General features: G+C 51.2%; 2 protein-coding genes across 3 annotated transcripts; one reads left to right on the forward strand and one right to left on the reverse strand.

Annotated features, from left to right (window-relative positions):
* Positions 1 to 256: 256 nt before the first annotated feature.
* On the forward strand, positions 257 to 11177 carry LOC308198621 (vitamin D3 hydroxylase-associated protein-like). 2 transcript variants are annotated; one of them, XM_080601381.1, is made up of 16 exons: positions 257 to 1402; positions 2879 to 2992; positions 3314 to 3457; positions 4448 to 4581; positions 4960 to 5166; positions 5947 to 5987; positions 6348 to 6472; positions 6721 to 6846; positions 7386 to 7483; positions 7657 to 7756; positions 8644 to 8687; positions 9153 to 9192; positions 9822 to 9930; positions 10248 to 10393; positions 10514 to 10603; positions 10663 to 11177. In XM_080601381.1, the coding sequence occupies exons 1-16, from the start codon at positions 1193 to 1195 to the stop codon at positions 10723 to 10725; spliced, it is 1791 nt and encodes a 596-aa protein (XP_080457507.1). In that variant the 5' UTR covers positions 257 to 1192; the 3' UTR covers positions 10726 to 11177. The 2 variants fall into 2 exon arrangements, with proteins under 2 accessions (XP_080457507.1, XP_080457508.1); XM_080601382.1 differs by having other exon boundaries at positions 1090 to 1402; positions 10514 to 11177.
* Positions 11178 to 12054: 877 nt separating this feature from the next.
* Positions 12055 to 15176, reverse strand: NSUN4 (NOP2/Sun RNA methyltransferase 4). Its single transcript, XM_080601385.1, has 6 exons — positions 15024 to 15176; positions 14184 to 14593; positions 13725 to 13879; positions 13396 to 13550; positions 12749 to 12873; positions 12055 to 12542 (listed from the first exon to the last, which is right to left on the reverse strand). Exons 1-6 carry the CDS (start codon positions 15147 to 15149, stop codon positions 12269 to 12271), a joined length of 1245 nt encoding a protein of 414 aa, XP_080457511.1. The 5' UTR covers positions 15150 to 15176; the 3' UTR covers positions 12055 to 12268.
* Positions 15177 to 15519: the final 343 nt, after the last annotated feature.

Raw genomic sequence — 15519 nt, forward strand, 5'->3', positions numbered from 1 at the left:
GAAAAAAACTCCCACATCCGCTCAGCCCATCACAGGGGTCGTGTTGCTGTCATATACACAAAGAGCTCACCTCTGACTCAGGAAGCCTTTTGCATGGATCCCAAGAGGCTGGGAGAGGGTTTGGGTACTGCTGCGTGCTGACCGTGCTCACACGCACCTTCCTGAGGCACCTGCCCTAGCAAGCACCGTGCAGCAGGAGCTGGGGGGACTGCAGACATGTCCCTGTGCTGCTGCCCTCAGAAAATGAGCAGTGCCTTCGCTGAGGAGGCATCCTCTGAGCAAGGATGCCACTAAAAGGAAAAACAGAAGGTGGCCAGCTTAATTTGTTACCAGCTAGCTAGTTGCCATCAACTCCAGACTATTTCTTAGAGGATGCCAAAGTCAATTTTGTCCACAGTCCCTCATAAATTTTCCCGGTTAAAAACAAGGAGAAGAACACTCCCTACTAACACCAATTTTAAGACGAAACAGAGCATGGTTCTTGTGTGCTTGTAGTGAGAGTTGTCTGTGCTGGAAGGACCTCAGCAGCGGCCATCTTAATATCTGATGGGAATAGTTTGCTTCTGGACTGCAACGCTGTGGGATTTTCCACTTCTAAAGCAGTAACCGCATGCTCTGTTGTGGGGCGAACCCACCTCTCCTGGTTCATGCACACACTGTGGCAGAGCTGAGCCCTATCACAGGTCTCCTGAAGCAGCCTGTGTCTGCCATAGTAGCAGCATGGGGGGTGGATGAGTGGGTACCCCACAGCCATGCATCCTCTCGTCATACCGTCTTCATTCCTGTGCAGGGAAATCTTGAGAGTTCAAGCTGTTTTTTCCCCTTCTTCCATTGTCCTCCTAGGCTATGCAGGAAATAGGAGTGAAGCTATTTCCTTGCTTCTTTTGACCAGCCGATCCCCCAGCCCTTCCTCCTTAGCAGAGAACTTCCCACAGTCCGGACAGCCCATATAAACCCAATACAGCCCAGGGTTCACTGGCTGTGCAAACTTAACCTTTTGAACTTCTCCGTCAATCATTCCCCACTGCATGCCCCCATGAAGGCATCTCTTGCAGGGGTCAGCTTTGGATTTATAAACTACTCGCTGAGCTGAGACACTGGTGCTGGAAGAAGCAGATCTGGGGAGGCAGGGGAGCTCTCTGCCTTGCTTCTCTTTCTCCCTCCATCCTCAGAGATCAGAGGGTCCAGCAAAATGATCCAGCAGCAGCTGAGACAGCTCCTGCCAGAGCCAGAAGTGGCTTCTTCTGCTGCCCTCAGCCTTCTCTGTGGCTCAGCGGTGGCCGTGGTAGTCTGGAAGTGGCTGGGTGAAAGGCAGATCCAGCAGAAAATGGAAGAGGCTCAGAGGACCCGGGAGGAAGGTGTGAAGAAAATGGCAAAGGCTGTCCGGCAGTTCAGGGAGCAGGTAACCCATCCTTGTGGGTAGGCTGAGTCCCACTGATGTGTCTTCTGACATTGTTCTTCAGCTCCTGCTGCTAGCTTTTGTCAGAGAACCCAGGGGAGATGTTCCAGCAGCCTTCAGCAAGGGGTAAGGCTGCCTTGGGAGGAAGGGAGAGCGCTGCTTTTCTCAAGCTGTATGAGATGTGGTGGGAGCCTACAGCCAGGGAGACATGAGTTACACACTGGACGAGGTTTTAGACAACAAAGGTGATGAAGCACTGGACCTTAATCCATCAAAATCTTCTAGATCTTTAGGGATCTAGAAATATCTCTCACCGCTATGGGTAGAAGCAAAAAAGCTTTTTCTCTTCCTGACTCTTAGGTTTATACATCCGTCCACACCCCTCTGTCTTTGGCTCTAAAACCTGCCTTCTAGATAGCTCTTGGAGAGTCTTCAAAGGAGGAAGTTTCACCAGGATTCCCAGCAAGTGAGGCCTCCCGGCCCACCAATCTGCCCAGGAGATACTTGGCCTAACTTAACACTCATGAAGCACGGGGCACTTAATGCTTCCTGTGAGCAACCAGGACACAACATGGGGATAAATGAGGCAGGCACCCAACCAGCATGGATGTGGCCCCCAATTCCTGCAGTTTTGCAGCACTCATTTCTAACCCCCCTTTCCTCCCTGCTCTGTTTGCTTCTGCATTTGTGCTGGTTCAACAAGATCATGTCTACACAGGTAATGCACTTGGAGATAAATCAAAGCAACTACAAGTGATATATATCTTTACAACCTTTTTTCTTAAATATTTTGAAATATATATTTATATATATACATTAGAAAAAAAATGGTGTCACTGAGAACTGCCAGTTGCCTTCACCTAAGCAGTTTACCCACCTGTAAGTCTTTATTGACTTCTTCAATTTGCTTGGCCTGAGCTATTAGATGTTTTTTACCACCCTAGGTTGATGCCAGGGCTGTCAGCACAGTGCCTGTACCTATACCAAGGGTTGAAGGGCCAGCCTGAGGCTTGTGTGTAAGGACTTTCGTACCTTTAAGCCACAAGTTGGACTCAATGATCCTTGTGGGTCCCTTCCAACTCTGGATATTCTTCTGGCCAGATTGCTTTCCTCAGCTGAGATTAACTCTCAGTCAATGGATAAGTCCCACAGTGTGGGAAGGGAGGCTCAGATGTGATTGTGATTGTCCCTCACTGCAATGGATGCATGAAGGTCTTCTACACTTTCAGAGACAGGTGGATTCCTGGGTTTGCATCATGATTGTGACATCCATGGGGCTTACAAAACAGCTCAAATTCATGTGAAGCATTCATCAGTTCAGAGTCTGATCCCCCTCATGCATGATCTGCCTTTCTGGAAAGCTTTGCTGTTAATGTTAGCAAAATACAAGGGACTTGTCTCCTCTGAACCCTGGCACAGGCCCCTGCCATGGATACCTGGAGATGATGTCCCGCCATCCTTGCCGTCCTCCTCTTGCAGGTCCCCAGTGTCCAGACAGATGCCATCCTGTCCCTACCCCTGCTGGAACTCGCTGGGAGACTACAGGAAGGGTCCTTGTCCCCCAGGACTGTCCTCTACACCTACATAGAGAAGGTGAGTGCCTGTTTGCAGCATGAAGGACAAATTGCTTATGTTCTCCTTGCTGTGGAGCATGGGCTGGTGATGGAGAAGACTTGGTGGAGCTGCTGATTATGGCAAGTCTTTAATCCAGCAGATATCAGAGGAGAAATATGAAAGGACAGGGATACCTCTGTCTCCTGGGTCATACCCATAACGAGATAGCCCTCTGAGATGGTCTGAGCTAGGATGCTCTGGGAGGGGCCACTTGCTTCAAAGATCCAAATAGCTACTGAATGCAGCTATATCATTAAGATGTTCTTAACTAACACCTCTTCCTCTATGTGTATGGCAAAGGCCCTGGAAGTGACCCAGCAGACAAACTGCGTGCGACATTTTATCCCAGAGTGTGAGGAGCAGCTCCAGGAAATACAAGGGCAGAAGGAGAAAGGGCTTCTCTACGGCATCCCTGTCAGCATCAAGGACCACATCGGCCACGAGGTGCTTCCTTTTGTCCCCCTGAAGCATCCCATCATGGGCTAGGCTGGGTGGTGATGTGGGGTGAAACAGAGGGTGGGGAATGGGCCCAATCCCCCCCTTGCTTATACCACAGGAAGCCTGGCTGGGCCTGGGGCTGTAGCCCCACATCTCATTGCAGCTGCAGCCCTGGCAGTTGGGAGTTGCTGACCCCCTCATGTGAGGTGTGTGGATCTGGTGGGTGCTTTCTTTGAACTGAGTTAGGCCAGACAGAGTCATTGAAAGAGCTGATTTCAGTGACTCCACTCGTGCTGGTGGGAGCAGACTCGGCATTGATCTCACAAGCAGTTCTCCTGCCAGAAGATAAATCCTGAGCGAAGAGCCCCAGTTGCATGTCTGTTGCAGTGCCTCCATCCGTGAAAAAACAAATGATTTCTCCTCTGATACATGGGTGAGCACGAGCTGGGCTACATGGTATTTTGAGCCGTAAGTTGGACTTATGCTTCAGCATTTGCTGTATGATTGATGAGAACAGGGCTCAGCTTCCAAAAACTCACTGGCAGCAGGAACCATTAACCTTGAATCCCTGCAGCACTGTAGCTTGTCCACTGAGCCCTTTAGCAAAACAAGACCCAGGCACCAGAGCTAACTGAAAAAGGACCACACTGTGTTTGCCTGGACCTTATGTTCTCTCCCTAAACATTCGCTGGTGGCTTCACTTGGACAGCAGGACACTGGGTTTGATCCTGAGCTAGTGGGTGAACAAAGACTGCCTATAAGTTGCATCTAGGTCAGGGGAGAGAAATAGCAGGAAAAAGAGCAAGGCCAGGTTCCAAAGAAGCCTTAACCCTGTAAGTGCATAGCAGCCCTCTGCTAAGGATGGAAGGAGAAGGAGTGCTTGCCCTTTATGCAAAGGAATAGATTAGTACTCCCCAAAGGGGTCACCAGATCTTCCTTCCAAAACTGCAGGGGAACTGTGCTGACCCTGTCCACTGTCCCTTCTCCTCTCTGCAGGGCCAACTGTCAACCTGTGGGCTTGTGCAATACCTGGGCACTCCAGAGCAGGAGGACAGCGTCCTAGTCAAGGTTTTGAAGAGACAGGGGGCCATCCCATTCGCTAAGACCAACGTGCCGCAATCCCTCTTCAAGTAACATACATCATTAGAAATCTCCCCTCTGGCTGTGCTCCTGAAACTAAAACCCATCCTGTAGGTCACGGACAGGCTCCTTCCTGTCTTCTAAGATGTTTCCCAGATGAGTCCTTCTTCCATTAGCTGCCAACTATCTCAGTTGAACTGAAAATGGCTTTTCTATAAGATTAAGGGAAAAAAAACACCACGACACAACAAAAACTAACTGCACTTGTGCATGGGAGGTGGGGGCTCATGGGAATGAGCCTTGTCCCAAAGGGTATATGGGGTGGAAGGAGGAGTTGGGTATGCTGCATAAGCCCAGTGCAAGAGAGAGACAACGAAGTCAAGGTGCTGGACTCTTCCTGACAGCCTGTTTGCTGGTTTTCTCCTCAGCTACGACTGCAGCAATACAATCTTTGGCCAGACCCTGAACCCTCTCAACCACCAGAAGACCCCCGGAGGCTCCTCAGGAGGGGAGGGAGCTCTGATCGCAGGGGGAGGCTCCATCCTGGGCATCGGCTCAGACGTTGGTGGCAGCATCCGCCTGCCGTCCAGCTTCTGCGGGCTGTGCGGGCTCAAACCCACAGCCAAAAGGCTCAGGTAGGTGCTGTGATCTGCCCTGCCCACTCTGCAAGGAGCCTGCAAACCCACGCTGCTCCTTCCCAAGGCACACAGTGCCCCTCTGAGCTCACACCCACCTTGTGCGCCTACCCACCGTGTTCAGGGAGGGCTCAGCAAACTGATGGGTCTGCCGTCTGGTCACACAGGACAGCGTGTTCCTTGGTGAGGAAATGGGAATTCAGACCTGCCTGAGTGTCAGTCCCCACATCTCTGAAAGCAAATAAAGGAAAAACCTAACTTATAAATTAGAGACAGAGAGAAATTTATTTGGACCAAACAGTCAAGTTGCCCTCAAACTGCAGTTTTGGAGGGACGGATGCTAATTGCCAAACTCAGCTGAAGGATGATGTACACAGCGAGTATTTGGGGGAAAACGAGGACAGTTTCATAAATGCTGTCTTGCTTTGCTCAAAACCTTTCCCAAGAGGCAATATTGCTAGGTTCTGCCTGGAAATAGCAGTGCTTTCACTGTAAAACTGACCTGGAGTTTAAAAGAAAGAGGGGCTAAGGTGGTTCAATAACTCCAAAATGGGACATTTTTGGTTAAACTACAACTAAGAGTTGTTGTGGTTTAGATTTATTTTTTTGTTGTTTTGTTTGACCAAAATTTTCTGTTTTACTCAGCTCAGATCAAATACTTTTAATAATTTATTTCTGGTTGAGGTCCTGAATGGAAGACTGCAATGCCCTGTTCAGATGTATTGAGAATATCTCCCTGTTACTGGAATTACAATATACTTTTTTTTTCTTTTTCCACAGCCTGTCTGGAGTGAATGGCCCAGTCAATGGGATCCTGTCAGGTATGTGAATTTCAATTTGTTTTTTTTTTCCTATATGCTGTGAAGAGCAGGAAGAGTGGAATATGCCTGTCGGCTTTGTAGGGCAGGATGAGACTCTGGCCGGGGTTCTACAAGCCCAGGTGCAGAGTGCCATGGCTCCTGGGGGTCACCTCAGAGAAGTTATGTCATCTCTAAAGTCTTAAGTCATCCTCTAGGCCACAGGAAGGCCTGAGGCAGCCAAGACCTGTGTGGAAGCCACCTAGAACACCCCACCTCATTGCCTGATGGTTCCTTGCAGTCACTGTGGCCATGTGGAGGGACAGACCAGTGCCTGACACACTCCTTTGCTTACTATGGACATTTGCTCTCGTCCCATGCCAGTTCCCTCTGCGCTGGGGCCGATGGCGAGAGATGTGGACAGCCTGGCCCTCTGCATGAAGGCACTGCTCTGTGAGGAGATGTTCCGGCTGGACCCCACCGTGCCCCCCATCCCCTTCAACGAGGAGGTGAGCCTGGTCCTTAACGGTCCTACATGCCTTAAGGATCCAGTTATCTTTGTAGCACTGGTTTCTAGTAACTTCCTAGACCTCTTTGAGGGCATGATTCATAATTATCAGGGGGACAAAAAGTGGTTAACAAAAATAAGTAGTTATTATTTCCGTTCTCTCAACTGGAGTGTGGTTTACCAGACTGAGAGACCCCAGCAAAGGGTGGGGAAGAAGGCAACGTCAGACTGGTGTCTCCTTTGCTCCAGGTGTACTCAAGCTCTGCTCCTCTGCGGGTCGGGTACTACGACACCGATGGCTACTTCCCGCTGCCTCCTTGCATGCGCAGGGCGGTGCGTGAGACCAGGGAGGCTCTGCAGGCAGCGGGGCACAAGGTGAGCACCACCACCCCACACTCGTCCCCACGGGGTGTCCCCAGCTTTGCCCCTTCCTGCTGTAATCAACCTTCAGAAGCTACACAGAGCCCCTCGGCCCTGCTGTGGGATAAATAACAGAGGCGCCATTTTAAATTACCACGGTACTGAGGGGAAAGGGCCACGGGACACAGGATGGGAAACACCTTTCGCTCCATGTAGGCATGCTTGTAGAAACATGTTAGTACTTCATAGCAAAGTGAGGCCATGTCTAAGGAGGCATTGATTCAGCTGGGACACGCGGAAAACTGGTGCAGTTTCTGGCTCAGTGATTGCCTGGAACAAGAGGGAGGAGGAATGGAGAGGTCTCAGACCTGAGCCAAAAAGCTGCCAGGGAGGAATAATTATATGGGGAGATGGCTAAAAGGCTGAAATGGGCCCCTCCACCAGTGTGTGGAGCCCAGGGAGGCTCCTGTTCTGCCTGTGAAGTATATCCCCAGTCAGGCCTTGGAAATTATTCACATCCTCAGGCTGCCGCGTGATTTTGTGTTTTGGTGCAGCTGGTGCCCTTTTCTCCACTTCGGATCCACTATGTCATGACTGAACTGTTTTTGAAGACATTTTTTGCTGATGGAGGCCGTGCTTGGTTGGATGAGTTGTAAGTAGGAGCCCTCTGGCAGGAGTGCTCTAAAACACCCCTATCCCCATGCCCCTGAGCACAACACACAGGCAAAACTAGCTCCTCTCACACCCCAAACAGGAGATACTCGGGTTTCTGAGAAAGGGCAAACAGCTTCTCTGGCATGATCCCCTCCTCTTGTCATCTCTCAGCACAGGAAATATTGTAGATCCAAGCTTAAAACCACAGGTGACTTGCTACAAGATCCCAAGGCTGGCGAAGAAGCTGCTGGCTCTGATTCTTAAACCTCTGGTGAGTTCCTGGCCTCAGGCTCAAAGCAGAGTGGTGTAAACAAGGCCCTGAGATGCTTAGAAGAATGACGGTACTGGGAGCCACCTCTAACTGCAAACACTGGGATTTTAGGCCAAGGCACATGCTGTCACTTTGGAAGGTCTTTTCTAGAGCCCTGCTGGGGTTTACCCAGTGCAAAGGGAAATGAGAAAAGGACCGGCCAAGAGCTGTAAAGAATAATGCAGAGCCAACAGCAAGTGGTTCTTTAAATGCTACATCTAGCGGTGCCCAGTTTCCTACAGATTCATATGTTGGGATTGCTACAGCAGGGGAACTCAAGTTTGAAGCTCTATCCCTGCTTTGAAGGCCTTCCAAAGAGCACACCTTCACAGGGGTTTCCTGGTGATTAATAAGAGCTGATCTGCACTGCAGCCCCATTCATACAATATACAATAAACATCCTCTCATCCTGCATCCTCCGGTTTTCACTGCCTTTCTCTCCAGTTGGGTTGTTCTTAGCTAACAGGATCAAAAATGTAGCAGTGAGTGGGAGGCAACCAAAGCAGAAATCTTGTTTCTATGAGACACCAAGCAAAAAAAAAAATAAAAAAATCTGATTTATCAGAAATAAATGTCTTGGTTCAGGTCAGTGCATTCCTCTGTGAGTAGGAAATAGTGAGCTGTAAGGAAAAGAAAAAAAAAAAAAAAGAAAAAAAAAGGAGAACCAACAACGTGAAGTTGGAAGCCAAGCAAAATGAGAACCATGTGGAGCATTCTTAAGCAATGTCATTCACCCTTAGCACAGCAGCCCCATAGACTGAGTCAGGGCATGAGCAGAGTTTCCTGGGATGGCACAAGTTACTGCACCCTCACATCATGCCCCTAACGGGAATCATTTGCCTTTCCAGTTTCCCCGCCTGGCTGACTATCTGAATGCCTTGTGTGGAATGAGGTGAGACAGCACCGTCCCAAGGGATGCCTATGGAAATTAACTGTGCTTTCTCCTCTAAGTGTCCACGATGGAGTGGGGGGCACTGGGTTCACAACAGGCTTTCTGCAGGTTTCTCTGTCCTGGACAATGCTTCAGTCTTAGGAACACATCTCCCCACTTCCCTAGTGTTACACTGCCCCTTGTGTTACTCTGAAAGGGTAAAGGGACTTGGACAAGGTCGTACAGCAAGCTTGTGGCAGAGATAAGCACTCAATCCAGGCTCACAAGGGAAACCTCTCTTCCATTTCCAGACATTTGTTGCTTAATAGCTTGGCTAAATGCCTAAGGAAACTTCAGAGAAATTGAGGAAGATGTATTGTTTTAAGTGATTGCTAAAATCACTGAGGCTTATCAACGTGGAGGATTATTGAAGCAGTTTCCCCTCTTCTTAAAGCTTAAAAATGTTACTATGATTTCCGCTTGCAGGTCAGTGAATGAGTTGTGGAATCAACAGCATCAAATAGAGGTATGTTTTGAGTGCTTTTCTCTCGGGCATCATGCTATGAGTTGAGGCATTATGGTGTCAGTCTGGCAGAGAGGAGGGGGGTCAGTGTTTAGGAAAGGTGTTGTGCAGTGGGGTGCTGGGGAAAAGACAAGGGGAAAGACACAAAAAAGAGGTAAGAATGGGCTAGTTGGGCTTTTTGGTCAATTCAGCCAGGACTTCGTGGGTTACAATGCTCACGCCCAAGTACCCACACTCAACAGTCCCAGAGCAACAAAGGCTGTCCTGAGAGCAAGTCTGGCAAACGAGGAACCTTGCCAGCTCCCGCCCATAATTTGGCTATGTGCTGTGGAGGCAGACACTCGCACACAGTGTGGGTCTCCCTTTGGGGATATCTGCACTACAGGCTGCAAGAGATGAGTCCAAGGAGGTTCCTTTACAGCTGGGCCAGCGGTGACACCGATCTGTCCTGATAGCACTGCGACCCAGCAAGGGTTCCTCCATCAGGCAGACACGCTGCAACCAGCCCTTGCCTCTGCTCTGGTGCACAGCTGCCTCCTCAGCCTTACCACAGCCTGGTGCATGCCCCAGAGAAGCCAAGGTGTTCCAGGCATGGACATGGCCTCGGTGTCATCTCCCCTTTCCTCCCAAAGGCGTACCGCTCGGAATTCATCACCCAGTGGAGGGAACTCCACCTAGACGTCGTGCTGTGCCCTGTCCTCGGGCCTGCCTTCACCGTGGGATTCCCAGGGAAACTCCTCCGTAAGTGAGCCTGAGAGCTTCCTGGGAGGGGAGAGGACAACCATGGTTGTGACTGGACAGAAATGTCCACTACTGTGGAGCTTCACCACCGAAGCATTTTATGGGCATTAGGAAGGAAAAATAACTACCGTAAAGCTTGGCAGACCTCTGGATAAGGTGGATCTGGTGGCAGTTGTTTCTTGCAGTAGGACTGGGACTCAAGGATGACCATCCCTAGGCAGTTTTGCCTCACAAAAGTAGCTGGTTCTCAGGGCTTCAAGGAACACGTCTGAAATTGAGTCTGTAGCTGCCTGTGTTGTCTGTTTTGCTTCTCTCAGCTGCCGTCTCCTCCACAATGCTGTACAACGTCTTGAACTTCCCCGCTGGGGTCGTGCCCGTCAGCGTGGTGACAGAAGCTGATGAGGAGGAACTGAAGCTTTACCGAGGATGCTGCGATGACTCCTGGGACAGGACACTGAAACAGGTATGTGACACGGAAAGCCCTTGAGTTGGAAGGGACTGGCCACGTGCCTAAACAAAGCTCCCCAAAGCTGCTGGAGGTCCGAGCTCCACCACGTAACCCCTCACTGTGTCCCCTCTGCAGGCTGTGGCAGGAGCCGTGGGGCTGCCCGTGGCCGTGCAGTGCGTGGCCTTGCCGTGGCAGGAGGAGCTGTGCCTGCGCTTCATGAAGGAGGTGGAGACCCTCAGCCGTGGGAAGGGAGCAGCGTAGCCTCTGCAGTCCCACCTCTGCAGGGCCAGAGGCAGCCAAGACACAAACAGGACAGCTCTGCATCAGTTTCCCCTTTCGCAATCTGAATTGCATAGATTCCAGCAAGGAGGGAAGGAGGAAAGAAAACGCATTTCCTGCCCTTCTTCCTGCTGACAAGCACAGATCCTGTAAAGGACACAGCAGTTTCCTCAGTAGCCATTAAAAGGACTGTAAATCTGCCTCACTGTCCTCTGTCTTGGCTGACACTGCTGGATTCATCTCTAAACAGCTCAGCAGCTAATGCAGAGACCAAAACATCAGCACAAATCCTCCAGCACTTCATCATACAAACCCTTCACAACACCAAACTCCTTTGTTGAAAGGAAACCCTGTCTTGCCTGCATCACATTCTTCCTTGGAAGAAAAATGAGAATATCTGAAGACTCCAGATGGACACTGCAGCTTCACAACTTATCCTGTCATATGTTCCCCACCTCTTCTGCTGCTCATTCTTCTATCTCCCCTGTTTGTCCCAGTAAAGTGATATGGCTGAAAACAACCAGTTCCTTTTGCTGCATTAGTGACTGTTCTGTGTTCCCCACCAGCACACTCTGCAGCCACACTAACACCCGCGTTGGTCAAAGATGTGATGCAGAGGGCTAGAATGTCTAATGTTGGGTTCAAATGATCAAAAATCTATGAAGTGCACCTTCCTGAAACAATGGACATGGGTGGGAGTTACCCTCAGTAGTATTTTCTTGCTGGCACTGGATGTAAGCATGGGCTGCTGAGGCTAACAGCCCTGCTGGGAATACAGCCGTGTCTACCTACCCTCTCCATCACCATTTTACTTGAAAAAAAACATAAAATACAGATATTAAGCAAATGTTATTATAAACTTGAGTAACCCTCCACTGATGGATGAGATGATGAGATCATATAAGTGCACAGTTACTCCTCAAAATCATACACCTCCCCACTGGACATTAAACGGCACCTATCACACGTGGCAGTGCTCACACCTCTCTCTGTCTGTGGGAGACGGCAACAGTCACTTGCCTCTCCACAGCACTGAGCTGTTTCCACCAGCAGGTCTCAAGCATCACAGGTGTATTTCCAAGCCCAGCGAAGCAGCATTCTTAAGAACCTCTTCTTTAAGGACCTCAGGCTGCTGTTTCTAAAAGCAGAGAGGTGACAAGCAGAGACAGATTATGCAGATGGTGAGATCTGGGGCAGAAAGCCTGAGATCCCCGGATGGTGTTTATTATTCTGAACCTGCTCACGTAGGATAAAAACAGTCAGATGCAAGGGAGAAAACAACGTCTGCACAGGACAATTTATCCTGTTCTGAGACAAATGAACTGCTCCATCTGATGAGACCTCTCTCTTTCCTAGATTAAACTCCTCAAACAGATAAATAGGCAGCAGACTCCACAGCAGGTCTTTCTCATTTATTCTCTGTCGGCAGTAAAAAGACTTCCTTAGAGACATTTTAACAAGAAAAATAAATACCAAGTAGTTTTGCTTTCCCTGGAAATATAGGGTATTTCATTACATCCAGCAGTGTGGAAGCAAGTTCCAACTGAGATGGCCCAGAGATGTACCATGAGGAACCTGGAGCTGCCCGAGAGCCAAAATCTGCCACCCCTTCTATGCTCGGCGTAATTTGCAGAAATACATAGGTCCAAAGTTGGCTGTGAGGTGAGGAAGAACGAGCTCCCCCAGCCGGCAATCTGAGGAGAAAGAAAACGTGTCCTGGAAGAGCGTGCGGAAATGGCTCAAGTCCTCAGCGTGGGTCGTGATGTTGAACTGGGTTTCTGCAATTTCTATCGCTCTCTCGATCACATACTCGTTCTGCAGCGGGGAGAGGGAGCATGTAGAATACACCACGTCTCCTCCTGGCTTGGTAGCAAGGATCCCAGCCCTAGGGGATGAAGAACAAACACACCATCACAGGTGGAAAAGGACAATGAGGGACACCAGCACTGAAATCAGGAAGCCAGCACACGGCACATATGAGGTGGGGAGAGCTTTGTACAGGCACACATGAAGAAGAGGTTTCAGTGCTGACAGTAGCAAGAGCTGTTATCATAACACAGGTAACAACAAAACAGTATCAAGCTCACTCACATCAGCAGCTGCAGCTGCAGCATTGGCAACATCTGACGCTCCTTGGTTCTTCTTCTGTGGAAGATGTTGTTGTCTGTCTCCATCACAGAGTGCCTGTCCGTCGTGCAGGGCACATCCACGAGGACCTGCAGCAGCAGAGATCCTGCATCAATTCTGGCCTAGGATCGAGCTCAGAGGTCACCCAGCACCTCACCCAACACCTCCAACCCTGCCATGCTCCAGGTAGTACAGCAAAACTCCTGAGGGGACACCTCCTGGTGTAACAAAACCCCCTCCCCCAGGCAGAACAAACCACTAAGGGGCCAGAATAGCCCAACACGCTCCTGCCTGACAGGGGAATGGCTACGGGTTGAGAAACAAGAAGCAACCATCTAAGTTTCACATCTAATCCCTTGCAAGTGAAGAATTAGGATGGGATATTTATGGGCAATTATACGGATAAAGGTACAACTCAGGATGCCCATACTCACTAGATGCTGCAGAAAGGGTACAACTAGAGGAAATACTACTCTGTACGTGGCTTAGTCTCAGCATTTCAGGCTGTGCAAGACTAAACAATTATACTGTTGGATGAGCTGCTGTCTTCCTCTGAAACAGGAGGAAAGTGAAAGAGTTGGGCTTATCTTCACCGGTTTTCAATCACTTACCTTATGGAAAGTCCCACCTTCCAGCTCTGCCCAGTCCCTTCCGTCGTACGACGTGACTCTCACGGTTTCCCTGACATTCTTGGGGACGTAGCTATTGAGAATCTGGTACAATCTCTTTGTGCGGGACGTGGAGACATCGTTGGCTGCCAAATGCCCTGGGGTGAGAGGAGAAAACAGCATGCTGAGAAATTCACTCTGGAAAAAAACACACAATTCCCAACTCTTATAACCACAAAAGATTAACAGGCAGACAGGCAGTGCCATGTACCGCAGCACTCTTTCCCATCCCAGTTTTACTCGGCAGCACGAGGAACAGCCCCTTCGCTTACCACAAACCCCAGTCTGCAGCAGAGCCAGAGTCTTGCCACCCGGAGCCGCACAGAGGTCAAGGACGAAGTCATCCGGCTGCACATTGAGGGCCAAAACGGGCAGGAGGGATGCTGCATCCATGAGATAGTAGCTGAGGAGCCCCAGAGTGTCTGGCCTGGAAACCACCATTACAGAAAAGCAAGCACGTGAGGAAACAAAACTGGAGGTTAAGATGGGCACATCCAAAAGAAGCTGGTGCTAACACCCTGACGGTGGCAATGGCAACATTGGTTTGTCCTAGGAATGGTCAATGAAATGTTATTGAAGGCCTAGCTGGGGATAGTGTGGCACATCTCAAAGCCAACTAAAATTTTTTTTTTTTTTTCAAAAACGCAGCTTCTTTAGCTAGTTCTATCTCGTGTGCCCGTGTGCTACACCTGGTTGATATCGGTGTGAAGAAAACAGGAAAACCATCTCACCAAGCAGGACGAAAGCGCGTGATGTCGCCCCTGGGGAAGGTGTAGCACTTGATGTTGGAGCTGACGGGGGCAGGCAGCAGCGGTGATGTCCCTGCCTGTGTCACCGTCCTGCCTCCACCAGGCCCTTCCTGGGACGTGCTCTCCCCCTTCTCCGCTTCCACTGCTGAACCCTGCAGCAAACTCTGCGCCTTTTTGGCGGCTTCGGAAACGAAATCGGTGGCGTTGTGCAGCTCCAGCTCCTGGGCAACGTGGTCGGCGCAAGCGAAGTTGTTGACGAGGGCGCCGTACTTCTGCTCGCACAGCAGGCTGGCGCGCACGGCCGGCCACCGCTCCCGCAGCTGCAGGCTGTAGTTGGTGTCGAAGTGGTGCAGCGCCAGCCGCGTGGCGGGGATGCGGGGCGCCGTGGCAGCCTCGGGAAGAAAATATAGGATGTGTGAACAGACAAAATATCCAACGCCCCAGTGACCCCCAGCCCCTGCATTTCACTCGGTGGCCGCTCCGCAGCCGTGCAAGGAGCGCATGGGCTGCAGGGAACGGGGGAGCAGCGTCACGGGGGTGTGGTTTGGGTGTAAGGGGTGCAAGAGGGTGCAAGGAGAGCCGCGATGGGGTGCAAAGGGAACATAAGCGGGGCAGAGAGGGGTGGAATTGGGATTTGGAATGACGTAAGATTGAGGTGATGGGGGAAAGAGGAGCGAGGGAAGCAGCGAGCAAGCAGAAGGGTGCGGAGGAGGGAAGACACGGGGGTGCAGCGGGGAGAAAAGGGGGTGCGAAGGGCTGAGGGGGGGAAAAGCTGAGCTGCGCGGGGCACAGGCGATGCCCGGGGAGCGGCGGCGCCCTCACCCACTTCTCCTTGTGGCGGTGCCGCCGCGGCGCCGCGCCCAGCCCCGGCGTCCCCGGACCCAGCCCCGGCGCCCCCGGACCCCACCGCAGCAGCACCGGCACCAGCGACCGCCCCCCCGCCGCCATGGCCCCGAGCCCCCCCCCCACACACAGCGGGCACCTTCCGGGGCGGGCCCGGCCCCGGCACCGGGCGGGCGGAGCCGGGGGCCGCGGGGGGCGGCCGGAGCCGCACGGGGGCGGCAGCGGGACGGGGCCGGGGGGGGGCCGCAGCAAGGTCCACGGCTTCCAAATCGTGGCCCACCGGGAAAATGAAGACTATGAAGGAATAAAGCTGTGCTAGCGTTGGGGTGGTGCTTGGGTCAAGCTCCGTTTGGGTGCGCTAGGGGCTGAGCTTGGGATCCGTCAGAGAAAGGGGGATATATAGGCTGCCGCGCTGGTAAAGAGCAGCCGAATTTAAGAGGTGATGTTGTAAGAGCTGAGGAAGCATGTGCTGCCG

Source organism: Anser brachyrhynchus, assembly GCF_964034855.1.
Source record: "Anser brachyrhynchus genome assembly, chromosome: 8".
NCBI lineage: Eukaryota > Metazoa > Chordata > Aves > Anseriformes > Anatidae > Anser > Anser brachyrhynchus.